At 35.5% G+C, this 16,951-nt stretch overlaps 1 protein-coding gene across 2 annotated transcripts; it reads right to left on the bottom strand.

Annotated features, from left to right (window-relative positions):
* Positions 1-1,043: 1,043 nt before the first annotated feature.
* On the bottom strand, positions 1,044-15,286 carry LOC115979638 (protein HIRA). 2 transcript variants are annotated; one of them, XM_031101694.1, is made up of 10 exons: positions 14,502-15,286; positions 11,911-12,186; positions 11,341-11,592; positions 10,861-11,258; positions 9,705-10,722; positions 8,697-8,907; positions 8,282-8,522; positions 7,672-7,794; positions 3,296-3,413; positions 1,044-1,889 (listed from the first exon to the last, which is right to left on the bottom strand). In XM_031101694.1, exons 1-10 carry the CDS (start codon positions 14,607-14,609, stop codon positions 1,491-1,493), a joined length of 3,144 nt encoding a protein of 1,047 aa, XP_030957554.1. In that variant the 5' UTR covers positions 14,610-15,286; the 3' UTR covers positions 1,044-1,490. The 2 variants fall into 2 exon arrangements, with proteins under 2 accessions (XP_030957554.1, XP_030957559.1); XM_031101699.1 differs by lacking the exon at positions 14,502-15,286 and having other exon boundaries at positions 11,341-11,595; positions 11,911-12,002.
* Between the last annotated feature and the right edge of the window lie 1,665 nt (positions 15,287-16,951).

Genomic DNA, 16,951 nt, shown 5'->3' with positions numbered 1-16,951 from the left:
GATTTTTTAAATCTCTCATCTATTTCCCAGTTTATGAAGCTCATTCTATGTACAACCAATATCTTGAATTTGGAAGTAGAGGAAAATGAGATTTTGTTATTTGAAGCCCTCTTGTGCAATCAAATTCGGAAATACAGAAATAAAGTGGTGTTTAAGGGGAGGTCCCCTTGCTTTGTGGAGATCAAATCCTCATTGGAAAAAGCACTTATCGAGCATACTAGTTTGAGGCAGCAGGTAGCTTTCAGAGGAGAGAAATGAACTTTTGAGAAGTGTTTTTAGCTGAACCAAACCAACTAGAGGCACCATCAAAATTAATGTAGATGCAGCAGTGAGCCATTCTTATTCCGTTTTAGCTGTGGTGGTTAGAGACCGAAGAGAGGACTTGATATTTGCTTGCTCAAATAAAGCAAACTCCAACTCCCCTCTCCAAGCTAAAGTTGAGGCATTGAGATGGGCTGTATCTCTTGCTAACCAGATGAATTCATCAACCATCACTTTTGAAGGAGATTGTCGAATTTGCCTTAACGTCATTTCTAAGCATTGCCAGAGGTTCCAAGGAGGATTAAAACAATCACTCAAGAGACTATTGCAACACTAGAGTCTCTACGTAATCCAACAGTTTGTTGGGTCTCTAGGAAGGCAAATATGACAACTCATACTCTGGCGAGATGGTCCCTTCTTAATAATTTTGTAGGTTCCTTTGATGTTATGAACTGCCCTCCTTGTTTTGGTAATGTTATCAAGGTGGAGGCTAATTTTCTTTCTACTATATAATCTCCTTTCTTTTTGCTGTGTTTTCTCCGTTTGGAGTTTTTTTCTTCGTAATAAAAATTTGTTCATCAAAAACAAAATTGCTTCCAACTTTTCTTAGCTAATCTTCATTTGTTGTTCATCAAAAAAAAAAAAAAAAATTGCTTCCAGCTTTTCTTAGCTAATCTTCTATTGGTTTCAAAACCCTGCTGCATACTAAAAAATAAAAATCAAAGGCATTGATCTCACCTTTCAATAGATAGCCAATGAGCGCAGATCATTGCACTTCATGCTTTGCTGAAGCCGCAATGATAAAATACTATCAATTAAATTACTCGTTGCAAGTTATTTTTATTCAATCTGTGCATCAGGCCCATACTATGAATACATGTTAGAACGTAACTCATCCAGTAAGGCATGAGGGCCTTGGAAAGAAATTCTATTTCACATTATGGCTAACATTATACAAGACAAAAGATCAACCAAGTTAATAGCAGAAAACCAACTATGCGAAGGCAAATTTGAAATTTCTGGCGCATCAAAAGTTAGATCTGTTTCAAACCCAGGTGCAACTTCAGGGAGGAGCTCAAAGGAAATAGACCAGGTAAATTCTGTAGAGGCTCGTTTACACTGCACATATCCTCGGAACAAAAAGCTGAAATGGGCAAAAAGAACCTCAAAGCAAAAGTTGGTATGTTCCTATGTCAGACATTAGCTCCAACTGCTAAAAGATGCAGAATTCAAGAACCTGCATCTTTTGCCTGGGGGGCCACATTAACTTGATCTGTCACTAGTGAATCTGAATTAACTTGATCTATTGTTGTTGGAGCAGATTTTGCTTGATCTTTTGTTAGCTGGGTTGAGTTCTTTTGAAATGTAGCTGCAGGGCCAGAATCCATACACTCTACTGCTGAGGGGGTTGAATCCATCTGATCTACTACTGGTGGTGCAGTCTCTCTTTGATTAGTTGCTATTGGAGATGATGATGGTGGGGAGGGATTTTTCCGGTCCACATTACTGTCAATGTTCTCATATTCAGAAAGGAGATCCATGAACTCATTAAGCAATCGCTGGACTTTTCTATTTGATGCCATTGCCGGAAGAATATCCTCTCTTAAGAGTTTGTGCTTTCTCAGACCCTGCAAAGACCCAAAAGAGTAACTTACACAAGCCCTAGATTTCTTTCTTTTTTTGCTTATTAGTTTTGGTTGGGGAGATTTGAACCCCCTCCCCATGGGGGAAACCAGGCAGTGTAATTGAGCCATTCAAACATGAGAGAAAGATTTTAGATACTGATGCTGGGGTCAGGTAAGAAGTACGATTCTAGTTCTTTGTTGTACCATAAAGCAAGGGTGATTTCACCCTGCAACAGAAGCCTTACATTAATTGACATCTCCTTAAAAGCACAAAGTTACCCTGAATTCACTAAACCAACCTCTGTATAGTACTGGGCAGCTGCTAGGTTCACTATTACAAAGCACCAAAAAAATGCCAGGAAAAGAAAAAGGTGGTTTGTATGTGATGTGGAGTATGAAAAACAAAAAGAGAAAATTCACACTGTGTGTTTGGCTCCAGCTTAAAAAACCAGCTTATTTTTACTACTATTCATAGGCCCCACTGTACTTTTTAGTACCATTTATGAGTTCACTGTATTATTTTAGCTAACTTTTACCTTTATCTACAGTACTTTCAGCAAAAAAATTTCAGTTTTAGCAAAATAAGTGGATCCCAAACAAACCCTATATCCATGTAAAAAGAGTATATTTCATGCAAAAAGAGTAATTTTTTACATGAGTGATGATAAGCTCCATTATTTTTTTAACAGGAAATAAAAAGTTTCATTTAATTTAAAAGAACATTTATAAAAAAAAATAAATAAAAAAATAAAAGGCCAATAAAAATAACCCTATCTCAGATATTTGGAAAAAGAAAGAGCTGTGGTGGGAAGGACCGACTCTTCACTGGAAAAATCTCAAGCAATAAGAGTAGAATTGAACAATCTCATAAAATTAAAACAGCAATTGAGTTCACTCCCATCACATCAACTGCTCCATTCTACTGATGCATTCCACATTCAAAAACAATGGACCGAAAGTCAATATCCATTGGATGTTTAAACACTCGCAAAAGGGGTAGGAGTGTGTAATACTTTATCATGCCTTCCAATTGCAGAGAAACTCCAACCCTTTAAAAACATAAGAATCATCAACTATTTCTCTAGAGTCTCTAATTCTCTATGCATCATGCATATGTTGGGGCCATTTATCAAAGCAGTTCACTAACAGAGGCATTGGCTCCAATTATGAGGTGTTCAATTCAAGGAGATAAAGAATCTCAGAGCAATGCTGGGTTGATGCAAAGTATGGTCTCACAGATACATATAGGTGCATCCAATGTGACAAACAATGTAAATGCAAAATAGGGGAAAATAAGCAGAATGATTTCATATAAATCATTTGTATGATCTCAGATGTATCATACAAGTAATTTCCTAAAAGACCAAGAAAAAAGGGTACTACCATCCAAGGTATAGTAAAAATCTTACCAGAACACAAGGATCCCATGCCAGGTTCCTAGAATCTGAAGATGTATCTTCAGCCATCCCAGTAGGAGGTCCAAGAAAACTCTCACAGACTTCTCGCAAACGAGACTCATCAGCTTCTCTGCAATCAATAAAAAAAGTTGTTATGTGCACTGTTACATTGATTTTTGCTCTATAAGTTGACTATTTAATATTTAGATTCTCAATCATTCAGTTTATAACACTAATTGGCATAAACTTGGGACAATATCTGACAACAAAACTTCTGGTTCACCATTCCCCCTCAGAAATAGAGCCCATATGTCATTTTCTATGATTGAAAGCACAAGGTGCACTGCAATTGTTCTTTCAATAAAGAATGCTTAAGACAAAAAAAAACTATAGGAGTAATACTGCAGCATTATGCTTATAAGATGATTGCATCCACAGGAACAATTTTTTGAAAACCTCATTACAAACCTCTGATTCAACTGAAAACAATTCGAAGTAACCACCAATGAGAAGAAATACAAAAGAAAATATAAAGATAGTAGGTAATGGCATTTATATATATATATATATATATATTGTTAGTTTAAATGATAAAGTCTCTTGTTTTTCGAATAAGAGACCTAAGATAAAATCCCACCTACACCAAAATAAGCCCATTAGTGTCTTGGTTTAATGGTAAAACAACAATCATCACTAAGCAGACACCATAGATTAAAATCCTATCATATCTATCAAGTACATATAACATAGATGGGAGAAACAACAATTGGACAGCATCTCATCAAAGTTGATGTGGGGGGTGGGGGGCACAACCCTTTTTATGCAGAAAGGAGAATTTTTGTTGCAAATTAAACCATTCAATACAATAAGCATCTCTTATATGAAATATAATTGAATGAAAATTAAAAATTCACCACTTATCTTAACTAGAAAATAAAGGTTATTTTTTGCCTCATTTTTACTTATTGTAAGCTGATTTTTTTTTTTCCTAAAAAAAAAAAAATAAAAATAAAAAAAAATAAAAAAATAAACCCACCTTACAAATATAAGTACAAATATAGATTAGTGAAATTTTCAAAATTGTACACTTATGCTTTATAGATTTGTTTGAACAGTTTAGATCTATACATAATATTGTCAAATAAAAAATGGGTCTGGCACTTCAACTTTAATGAGACACCACCCTATCATAATTTCTCCCTATGCATATGCCACTATGGCAGCAACAATTTTAAGAAGCAAGAACCAAAGACAAATGATGAAGCCACCAGAAGAAGGAAAAGCAAGAGCGAAACAGCAGCAAAATCCAACAGGAGGGCCCATAATGTGCATGTCCATGCACATATCAACTGTAATAATGGGGAGCAATGGTACTTTTTTTATTAAAAAAAAATTGGCAGGTTACACACGCCCCCGATGGGTCTTAAAACCCATGGCCTCATCCTCCATCTTGCTTTTACAAAGGGAGGAAATGTCATTTGAAAATATAGTTCATTGGCACTTTCTGATTAATTAAATGAGAAATAGCATTATACAAGTTAAGTTACGTTGGTGTCCAACATAATATGTCAGGAGTGTAACCAAATGGAATAATAACAAAAGGAATCAAAAAACCATGTTTATGTATTGAGTCTATTGACACACAATAGGAGGGACAAGGAGGGGGAATAAGAAGACAAGCAGTTATAGGCTTATAGCAATATATTTATAAAATCCATTCACACAACTTGAACAAACTAAAAGACTGTACACAGTGTTGTTAAAAGCGTGCTTAAGCACAAAGCGCACAGGCCTGGGGGCTTTTTCCCTCTAAAGCAAGGCGCCCTCACAAAAGCTCGCCTTAAGCATGCTTTTTAGAGCTTTTTTATTAAGCAAAAAGCGCAATTTTTTGAGCTTTTTGTTTTTTTTTTTTTTTTTAATCCTGATTTGATTTTTAGCCATTAGATCTAAATATGTTTGATACAAGCCATTGATTTAATATATATAAAAACTAAGAGTGTGGTGTGCTACCATACACCTAAGCCAACCTCTTTAGATATTTTAGACCTTTAGGATTAGGACTACAACCACACAAACAAACACTCAAGTCAAACAACCCCAACCCCACTGAGATCAAGAATGGGGCCACTAGGGCAAGCAACAAGTTCACGTTCTAGTTTACAACATGCTCCTCATGATGGAGATGAAAATGATGAGGGCTACAAATCTTGTGATGACAATATGATGGTCCCTTGCTTAATGAGGATGATGATTATGTAGATAAGTATTGCATTGCATATTTGCATTGATTTTGTTAGGCAAAGATAACATTATTTAACATTCTAGTACTTTTTAGCCTTTGCCGTTTTGGTTCTATACTTCTATTTTGATTCAACCATGTTTTGTAATCATGGCTATCAAATATCATGGTTGCATATATATATATATATATATATGAGATAGGTTCAAGTTACACCTGGTGTAACTTCTTAAGAGTTACACCTTTTTTGTACCATAGATTTCTAATAAATCCAACGGTTGAAAAAATAGCATTAAATGATTATTGCTCTCCACTTTATTTTTCTAATTAATAATAGTTTTTCTCGATCCTCATTTATTACTTTCCATATACCTCATTGAATGTTGTTTAACTGTGTCCCGTCTTCCTAAAATTGCTGGATATATATGAACCTAGGCAAAAAAACAAAGACTAAAAAAGTTTAAATTTTTATTCTCTCAAAATCCTTGGGTGCCGGCCTGCTGCATATGAGGTTCTCAGCAATGAAGAAAAACGAACGAGATATGATAGAGGAGAAGACGTTGAAGACATGGGGGGCCCAAAGAAAAAGTGTGGTTATATTGATGAGGAGCCCAAAACACCAATGTGACTAATTACTGACTGGTACATGGCGGTAAATATTTAGGCAACCCAGAGAGGCTTGTTACTTGAAAAGTGTATCCCTTGAGAAAGATTTAAAGATATATAATTTGTGATTTTATAAGTACACTGTGTCTGCAGAACTGCCCCTAAACAATTCATAGAATGAGCAAGAGCCTTGTGGTTTCCAGTTTCAACGCATTATAGCAAAAACACATGACAAAACTCAAATCTATTGAAGATAAGGCGGATCTGAGATCAAAAAATAAAATAAAGAAGGGAGCAGGACAAGAAGAGTGTCTATGTAAAGAAAGCATCAGATTTTGTGGAGTGTAAGTCAATGGGAGAAGGTGGTTGAGTGTCAAAACTATGTTCTATAATAAAAACAATTTTCATTACTAAGCTTGCAAAAGTTTTTTTTTTTTTTTTTTTTTTTTTTTTTTTTTTTTTTTTTATGGAAGAAAGGGACACAGTTAAACAACATCCAATGAGGTCTATGGAAAGTAATAAATGAGGATAGAGAAAATCAGTTATTAATTAGGTAAATAAGGTGGAAATCCTTAATCATTTAATGCTATTTTTTCAACCGTTGGATCTATTAAAAATCTACGGTACAAAAAAGGTGTAATTCTTAAGGAGTTACACCAGGTGTAACTTGAATCCATCTCTCTATATATATATATATATATATATAGACAAAACTCAGAGGATATCCAATTAGATTTTAATTGAATTTTCAATTTCGCGCCACATGCTTCATTTAATATTAGCTTCTCTAAGGATATGAACAAAATCCCAGGCAGCAAAGGAGTGAAGGAGAGATTTGGCAACCCCACGAATTTTTAATTTTGTGCCAAGTGAATCATTGAGTGCAAAAATCGAAAAGTCCAAATCTAATTAAATTCTAAATTAGATTTCAATTGGAGTCCAATTTTCCGCCACATGTCCATTTATTTTTTTAATTTTTGTAGCAAGTGAATTATTGGGCGAAAAAACCGAAGAGTCTAAATCCAATTAAATTCTAAATCATATATATATATATATATAATGAGAAACTATTACATATTTTAAAAATGTATGGTTTAAAAAAAAAAAAAACACTTTGAATCACTTCTAAAAAAAAATGTATAATTGTGATTGTTTTTAATTATACCCGTGCATATGCACGGGGTTACACACTAATATTTTGCAAAGCACAAGAGAATTATATAAATTTTATATAAATTATGTAAAATGTTTTATTGTAATTTATAGGATTAATTGATCACTTGATTGTTGTATCGACCATTAATAATTTTTTTTTTAAATGAGCACTTCACATCGATCAGGGGCGTACTTGCGCTTTGCGCTAGGCTCCAAGAGACCTTTGCGCTTAAGTGCACTCAACGCTTTTAACAACACTGACATCTCAAAATCATAGGGAAAAGCTTTTATCCAGGCAGAACTAGAATATCACTCTACACCAGGGTCAATTATAGACGGGAAAAACTAAAAATTAGAAACATATTGACCAAGGGGGATGGAATTAGACCTTGCAAGAAAGCGTATATATGACAGGAGGCACTGCCGATATTCATGAGGGGACTTCAAAGCCAATGAGGATGCCAACTGAGCTTCCAAATGAGCGCGTGTCTGCACTCCATCATCAGTCACTCTGTAACAAAAAACAATCACCAGTCAATTGTAGGAGCAGCATGCCAAAATTAATTATGGGCTTCAGAATGAATTACTAAGAAGAGAACTGAAGAGGTGCTAATAAACAGATTCTTCAGTACTTTGAAAGTCATGAATCAATCTAGAACTTGTCATTCACAAATCACGAGAACTTCATTAAAGAATTCAGGATGTTTAAAAGCCAAGCATGTTCCACAAAATAAAAAAGGAAAAGGAAAGAAACACTGAGCTGGTTGTCATTCTGGAATCCATTTGAAAATGGATTAGTAATTATTCACGGCATAAAGCTTAATTCTATTACTCATGTTAATAATTTTTCATAAAATCCAAGTACTGTGCTTCTTTAAAAATAAGAGAAACTTTCACCCCTAAATTTTAACTTTAAATCCAATTATTGAGGTCCATCTCTTGACAAATGGCAGTTAAGTACAACACCCATCATGAATTCATGTTAAAAAGGTACAAACCTGCTCCAACCAGGCTTTCTTGCCACATACTTCCTAACATCCACCTGCAATGCAGCCAGCTCGCCACTCTGAACTGAACCCAAATTCCAGGAGCTAGCAAAGTTTGAAGCAGGGAAGCAGTCATCTGCAACCCTTAGCCAACACATGAGACTCATATCAAAAAGGAAGGCATGGCGAGTGGCCAGAACAACCAGAGGAGAACCGGACCTTGATAGCTTTGCAGATATAACTTTGATTGTGCCTGGAGAGAGTGATTAAATGAAAAGACACACAAAGAGTCATCCAATTAGAGGGCACAGTTGTCAAGAAATTAAAGAAAATTTCCAAAACTCAATTGGACAATACATGGTCTCTCAAGTAATTATTATAAACAATAAAACCATGGTCATATAAAAAGGCAAGAGTTTAGTGATACCTGCATCTTTTGCAGAAGAGTTAGGGTTCAAGGCAACCAGAGATGCCAATGAGTCATGAAGGAGACACTTCTGGTTATATAGATCCCAAACATACAATGATCCTTTCCTCGTGACCAATAACAGCTTCCAGCACTCATCACAATCTATAAATGTTGCTGCTGATCCCATCATCATGGTTGGCATAGCTCGTCTCCCACACTTCGTGTAAACCTTTCCAAAAAAAAAAAACAGACATTAGCATATGGTATAATATCTCTAAGCAATTATTGCAAGTTTAACTTCTATGTCCAAGCTTAATATCCATGTACATTCCTCCTAAAATTTATACAACAGAAATTTTCAGATAGAGCATTTACCAAACAGTTTGTAATAGCCTTGATAAAATTTCAAAATTCAGCAATCAGCCAAGGGACCCTACTAGTGATTGTTAGGTTAAATGATTAAATTCATCTTTTCCTAATGGCTTAAACTTTTAGGACAATCTGTAATTTAACATAATATCATAGTAGGAGGTCATGGGTTCAAACTGTCTCCACGTTACCTCCCATGAAAAAAATTCAAGTGTTGGGCCCCACTTAATAAGTACAGTTTAAGCCCACGTGTGAATGGGGAGTGTTAAATTAAATTCACAATTTCCTAATAGTTTAAACTTTCAGGACAATCAGTAATTTAACGGTGATGTCTAGAAAAGCTTGTCAATGCCAAATTCTTTTCTTTTTTTAATAAATAATGATAATAACTAAAAGGATCCCTATAACAAAATAGTTTGGAAGAGAAAGATTTGTATCTACAAGGCATTAGAAACAACATACAACTAATTCAGTGGTTCAAGATAACAAAAATCAACAGTTGGGCCTAATAAATGATGCACAGATTTGGATTGCAATCATGAAGAGTAATAATCAAAATATACCATGCAGTCCCTTAAATTATAGCTAAATAAAATGTTGAGAACATTTCAAAACTAAATACAAAACAAAACAAAACATCGAAACTTCAAGACATACCTGTAGGCATCCATCTTCACATCCAACTGACCAGAAGTTTGCATTTCCAGCTAAAACAGTGACTTTCCCTGAGATCCTATCAGACCAAAGAGTTTGAGACCCACTAGTGCAAACAATTTCTGTTTCTTTCATCATAAATGTATTTCCCACCCCAACAATATCACTTGCAGCATGTTCTCTAGGTCGAGCTTCCAAGCAAATTGGTAAGGCATCTAATCCTTCTTTCTTATCAAACACCCTGATAGAAAGAGATGTATTAGAAGCAGGCAACAAAGAAGTAGAAGCCTTAAGGTTCCCTGACTGTTCCACGTTGATGCTTCCATCTCTGCCCGTAGCAACTGGAACTTTCTCAATAATTAGGCTATCAGAAATTGTAGCCCTTGCAGTGACCCCTGAACGCTCCTTTAAATCAGAGCTTCTGCCTAGTGTCCCCCTGACAGAACTTTCTTTAAAGCCACCCTCAGTTGGAACCAACCCATTATCATCCTTTCCATGATCAGACGACATAAGAGGAAAGTCAAGCACCTGGATCTGAGCCCCGACAGAAAGATTTTCCTGCTGAACAGGCACTCCAACTGCTTCTGGAATAATCCTCTTTCTGCCATCAGGGCGTCTATATTCTCTTTGTTTTACAGGACTGGAAATCCGGGCAGAAGTTGACACCTTATTTAACCCATCACCAGCAGTTCCAGCACTCTTCTTTCCGTCATCAGCTTGAGGTTCAGTCTTTGTTGCAGCCCCTGCATCAACAGAAGATTTAACAAGTATCTGCTTTTGTTGAATGTCTGGAACAACTTTTTTGCTTGCAGTTTGCTTAACTGAAGCTTCTTCAAGCAATAACTGTGCCGGGCTTTCTGCTAAGTTTGCCTGTCGACCTCTCACATCTCCATAACGATTTCTTTTTAACTCATCCAATTCAGTATCACTTAGCCTGTGGCCAAGTTCTTTCACCTCAAAATGGAAAGTAGCCACGGACCCATCCAAGGAACAGGCAAAAAGTGAATATCCATCAGGAGACCTGTTCCCAAAAATAGAAAATGGAAAATTATAAAGAGGAAGAACAAAGAAAGAAGAATAATTAAATAATCAAGTTCAAAAAATAAATATGCAAACCAAACATAATAGGTTCCACACTTTCTGGGAAGTACAAACATACCAAGATAAATCCACAACACTTTGAGTAAAGAAATGCTTGGCCACAAAGAGAGGACGAGGACTTGCAGTAGTCCAAACAGTAATAGTGCGGTCCTGACTTCCAATTGCAATAACATTATATGGCTGTGATTCTTTGCCTCCAGTCTTAGAAGCCCCATTACTCCACCCAACAGATGCAGATTTCACTTCCTGAGCATTGGTCGAATTCCTTCTGAACATTGAATGATTAAACTTCACCACAATAACTGGGGCATTATGTCCTAAGAAGTCAAACGTCGCAGACCATTCCCCTCTCTCCAGAACGGGTGCAGAATGCCTAGGCTTCTGGTAACCATGAGTGGTAGTGATAAAATGGCCACAAGGGGACCATCCAAGCCGTCTGAAAAAGGTAGATCCGAGCTGAAAAGAACATAATCCCATTAGAAAAAATAGAAATTAAAACTGGAACAAATAAATATTCACCGATGATGAACAAACATACTGATTTAGTCCAATGACCATCTGTCCTGTGAGCAAGGCTCCAATCACTTGTTCGCCAAATAATCACTGTCTTATCGTCTGATTGGCTTGCAATGAAGGAGCCAATGGGATCCCAAGTAACGCCTTTAACCAAGCTAGAGTGACCCCTAAGAACAGCAGTACACATGCCACTGTTCATATTCCAGATGTGTATAGTATTGTCCAAACTCCCACTAGCCAATGCCAAGTCATCAGGAGACCAATTAAGATCCACCTACTTTAAGCATGGAAAAAAAACTCCCAGGTTAGATGATACACAGTGAGAACATATTCATGTAATAAACATAAGTGGCATTTCATCATACAGAAAAATGAAAGTCCTTTCTTTTGTCTACCTTCTTTTCACCATGGTGGAAAATCCATGCTTTAAAGTGAAAATCAACAAATAGTAATAGAAATGAATTCAAAAGCTATAAACAAACAATAAAAACTAAACGTGCAGCAAGATAATCTCATTCAAAAGATCACAGAATGAAAGATACTATCTTTGCATGCTGACATAGTCTCACATTAGTAAAAGCAATTTCATTACCACATCTGCAGTGTGTCCTCTCAAAGTCATTGCAACTTTCCAGTTCTCAACATCTGGGGGCTCCCCACTGCCAAACTCAGTGGTTCCTGAACCAGGCTTCCTTTCGTGAACTAAAATCACCTGATCATCAGACCCTGATGCAACATACCTACCGTGCTTAGCCCACCTAACACAGTTGACAGAACCGAAGTGATCACGGAGGGTGGCAAGAAGCCTGTGTGTGGATTCATCATTTTCCAAGTCCTTTCCAACAGATTTCATGTTCCATATACGAACCTGCATTCAATAATGGGAGGGAGGGAAGCAAGCTGTCAAATTTAAGTACAAAATAAATAATGTTGCGCAAACCACTAAATTGAAAAATATCATTGTAACTGTGACCAAAAAGGTCCAATGCAAGATCTTCCCTCATATGTGATATTTCTGGTAAAGGATCTAGAAGCATTGCCTTAGAATGATGTGCAGATTAGGTTTCTAGAAGCATTCCCTTAGATAGGGCCAAGTGGCAATCCAACCCCCAATTAGTTAGGATTAAGGCTTGTCTTGTCTAACAGAATTGCCCTGTTTGGAAACTGAGACTTATCTATATTATGCCAGGGTGATCCACAATGGAAGCCATTTTCTAACTTAGACGTCTAATGGAAAAATATAGAGAAGCCTAGAGATCTCCATATGATTGTTATTAACCTAGAGAAAGAACATGATAGGGTACCTAGAAAAGTTATGTGGTAGATTTTAGAAGAGAAAAGTGTTCCTCTAAACTATATTAATAAGTTTTTTTATGAGTAACAAAACTTTAATAAAACCCCTAAACTAAATTAATTAGTTGATTAAGAATATGTATGACAAAGCTGCAACTAGTGTGATAACAAGTGGAGGTAACACAGTGAGTTTCCAATAATTATAGGTTTGCATCAAGGATCAACATAAAGTCCATATTTCTTTGCTCAAGTGATGTATGACTACCTAGATCAATTCAAGATGAAGTCCCTTGGTGTATAGTTTTTGCAAGATTAACTCGAAGGGAGGTGCATGATTGGGAGCTGGATTCGGAGACCTCATTTTTTACCCATATTTACTCTCAGGTACCTAATGGGGAGGAAGGAGATAGGATGAGATGGTCTTTGAATGGGTCTAGTACTTTTGATGTTTGCCCGTTCTATAAGGCTATTGGTGGTACAGGGGGTATTCCCTTTCCTTGGAAGAGTATATGGCGTGTTAAATCTCCAAGAGGGTTTCTTTTTTATGTGTACTGCCACTTGGGATAAAATCCTCATTGATAATCCCAATAAGAAGGTCTCTCTTTAGTGGGTTGGTGTTGTTTGTGTAAGTGCAGTGGGGAAATAGTGAGTCATTGATTGCTTCACTGTAATTTTACTAATGCCTTGTGGTGTGAAGTTTTCTCCATGTTTGGGGTTCACTGGGTAATGCCAAGGACAGTTTCATCCTTATTATTTGGGTGGAGGAATTGGTTTCACAAGCACTCCTCGATAGTTTGGAATTTGGTGCCATCTTTTTTGATGTGGTTAGTATGGAAGGAGCACAATTCTCACACATTTCAGAATGTCGAAAGATCTCTCAAACAGTTAGTCCAGGCACTCTCCCTTCCCACTGAGACACCCCTCCAATCTGGAAGTACTTGTTAGAATATGTTATCTGAATTTCCAAGCCAATAAGGTAAGAATGCACACATTTGGGACCCACAACTTTTCTAGACAACCAAAACAAGGTTCAAAAAGGAAAAATCAGAAGTCAAAAAACAATAAAATCAAAGCTTTTAGAATCAATTAGGAGATTGTGTAAGGCAATGAGAGAGTAAACTACACCCAACACACTTGCCCTGGCCTCCACTTTCATACCACTATCATCATTTTTACCTCCAATATCACTAACCCCACCAAATATGTTATTCCAGTATTATATCCTCCAACATACAATTTAACCGCCCTTACCAAAGATACAACTGCTTTAAGGAATTGCCAAAACAGTCACCAAGTTTTGAAATATTGGAAAACTTTCATTAACATAAAACACATCCATATGAGCCCCCCAAAGGTTTACAATACCAACTATGTTTGATAACATGAAGAGAAACAAGGAAAAGAGAACATAACTTCAAAGACAAGTTACAGTTCTCAGTTTCTGAATGCCATAAAAAGGATATTTTAACATTCAAACCTGATGTCTCTTTTCCTAACCCAAATTCCTCAACAACCAAAGAAGCACAAAATATGTAAAAGCAGACCAGCTAGACCGAATAACTGTATTGGACTAAGTTTAGTATGTTGTAGTCCTAAAATACAAACAATGAAAACTCAAAGTTTGAATGTCTCCTCTCTTCCTAGATTTCCTAAGCAACTACACAAACCAAGAACTTATAAAAATTCTCTCGTGAAACAAAAAAGCCAGAAACAATGAGAAAGGCTCTGCTACTTAAGCAAAAGAAATAAATCTGTGCTCAGTAAAGTATGTATTTTTATTGTCCCCAATCCCAAATGAAGAACCTAAAATTCAAAATCCAAAGCATTCCCCTCTTCCTGAATTTTCTCAGCTATTAAACAAAGAACAAAGGATCAGATAAAAAGCCATACCTTGTGGTCACCACCACCAGTAGCAAACCTAAGCCCTCCAGGCTGGACATCAATGGAGAAAATTTGCATCCCCTCATGCCTAATCCAACTGGGTTTCTCTGCAATCATCTCTGCTTCTTGCTACTAAAACCCAACACAGGCTTTTGCAGTATAATTTTCCCAAATTCGCAGCTTCACAGCAAGAACGCCCTTAATTGAGTAATTTGAAGAAAACCCAATAAGTTTCCAAAGACCAAAAACCAAGAGAAACCACCAAAAGGGTATCCAAATTTATAGCTTTGGAACCAAAGAAAAGACTAAAAAGAAGCTATATCAGAAAAACCCCAGATGAGTGCATAAAGCTAAAAGCCCCCCAAAGACAAAGCCTTTGACCTAGTTCTTTGAAAACCCAGCAAAATGCTATGCAAATTCAGGGTTTTGGAAAGAGAAAAAAAGGGTATCCAAATTTATAGCTTTGGGGCCAAAAGAAAAGACTAAAGAAGCTAATAAAAACCCAAGACAAAGCCTTTGACCTAGTTTCTTGAAAACCCTTCAAAATGCTATGCAAATTCAGGGTTTTGGAGAGAGAAAAAAACCCTTAATTTGAATAAGCAGAGGAACCCTAAGAATTTGAGAGCAAGCAAAACCCTAGGGTTTGAAAAGGACAAAACCCTACCAAATAGAAAGTGACTCTCCAGTTGGGCGCTGGAGAAGATCAAGGTATAACTTCCTTTTTAACGGTCAAATCTAGAAGAATGTTGCAAAGTCTTTATAGATACGAAAAACAAGAGTAAAGTGCAAAAGAGACTGAGGAGTGAGGACAGTGAATTTTAGGTTTTTTTTTTTTTTTCTTTTTTTCTTTTTGGCCTTTGGGGAACAATGTCTCTTTCTTTTTCTTTCTTTTTCTCACTTTATTTTAAGAGAAAAATTGTGTTTAGAAACTACTTATTTTCACAATAACTTTATTTATATTGCTAAAACTAACTTAGTTCCAAAAAAAAAACTAAGAGTTAAACTGTTTGAAAAAATTGAGACGGCTTCCAAAAAAAAAAAAAAAATTTTGAGACAAAAAATATATTTATATAACTTTTTATATTATTAATTTTTTATTTAAAAATTTTTTTAATATAAAATTTATTGTATTAATTAAATTTTTGTGTTTAATTTTGATCATATCTCATTTTTATTGGTAATAGATAATCCATCTATCTTTTTATGATGTTTATGATTATCAACCTTGATAGGATATTATTCACTATAATTTTTTTTTAAAGATGTAGAAACAAGATATACATGCATTGGGAGAAACAATTCCTTTTTATTAATATGAATTATTATATTACATATTTGAAGTTTGAATGTATAAGAATTTTCACTGTGTATTATCTCGTTTTCTTCTATCTTTTTTTTTTTTAATGAATTTCTTCTTCATTTGTAAAGTTGTCATCTATATTGTTGTTCAAGCTCTTCTCTATAATGTAATCATTGTTTTTCATTCTAAATAAAGTTTGATGTTTTCCCATAAAGAAAATTGTTAATTTTTTTTTATATTACTTCTAACAAGATTAAATTAATCTCTCTCTCTCTCTCTCCAAATTGACTTCTAAACATTATTTACCAAATAAAAGAGGTATTGCATAATATATAATTATTATATCACATAAAAAAAAATTTTGAAAGTGTAAAAAAATAAAATGTAATTTATTAAATGCATAATTGCAACTTTGAACACTTTATAATAGAATATACCATGTGAGAGATTAGTTAACAAAAATTATAAAGTCTTAAGCTATTAGGGAAAATAGACTATTAATAATGATTCGACATACTTGTAACATTTTTTTAAAACAATGCAAACTTTTAAAAGAGTTGGATATCTATTAATCTAATATTTTGGAGGCATTTTTTGAAATGGGGAAAAGTGCGAACAACCAACCTATTAAAAAAAAATCTAAATATCATAACACAGTTTCTTAGGCCTTCTAATAATGGGCCTTAAACCTAGGCCTAGAGTAAACCGCATCTAGGAGGGGCTAGGATTTTGGTTAGAGCATTAGCATTGGAGAATGCTAATGCTATATCTAAGACCAATTTAACATTTTAAGCTTTAAAATCCTTTGCATCAGACAGTGCTAAACTCAACTATTGCAAATATTTTTGCAATAGTGCTACAGTACAATTCTAAAGTTAGAATTGTACTGTAGCAAGTATTCTAAAAAAAAATACTTTTTTATTGCCTTATGCCCAACGGACCCTCCTTCAACAACAGGACTTCCTACTGTCCAAAATCACAGAAAATTCCAGACCATGCCCAACGGACCCTCCCTCAACAACACCGTTGGACTTCCTACTATCCAACAAAATCACAGAAAATTCCAGACCAAACTCGCTGCCTCTCTCTCTCTCTCATGAAACCAACATAAAACCCCACTCTCTCAACCCAACTCCATCACAAACAACCCAAATCAATA

The sequence above is a fragment of the Quercus lobata genome, chromosome 1 (genome assembly GCF_001633185.2).
Source record: "Quercus lobata isolate SW786 chromosome 1, ValleyOak3.0 Primary Assembly, whole genome shotgun sequence".
In the NCBI taxonomy this organism is placed as follows: domain Eukaryota; kingdom Viridiplantae; phylum Streptophyta; class Magnoliopsida; order Fagales; family Fagaceae; genus Quercus; species Quercus lobata.
Note: the sequence above shows the minus strand (reverse complement) of the source record. Positions and strands in the feature narration are given on the sequence as shown.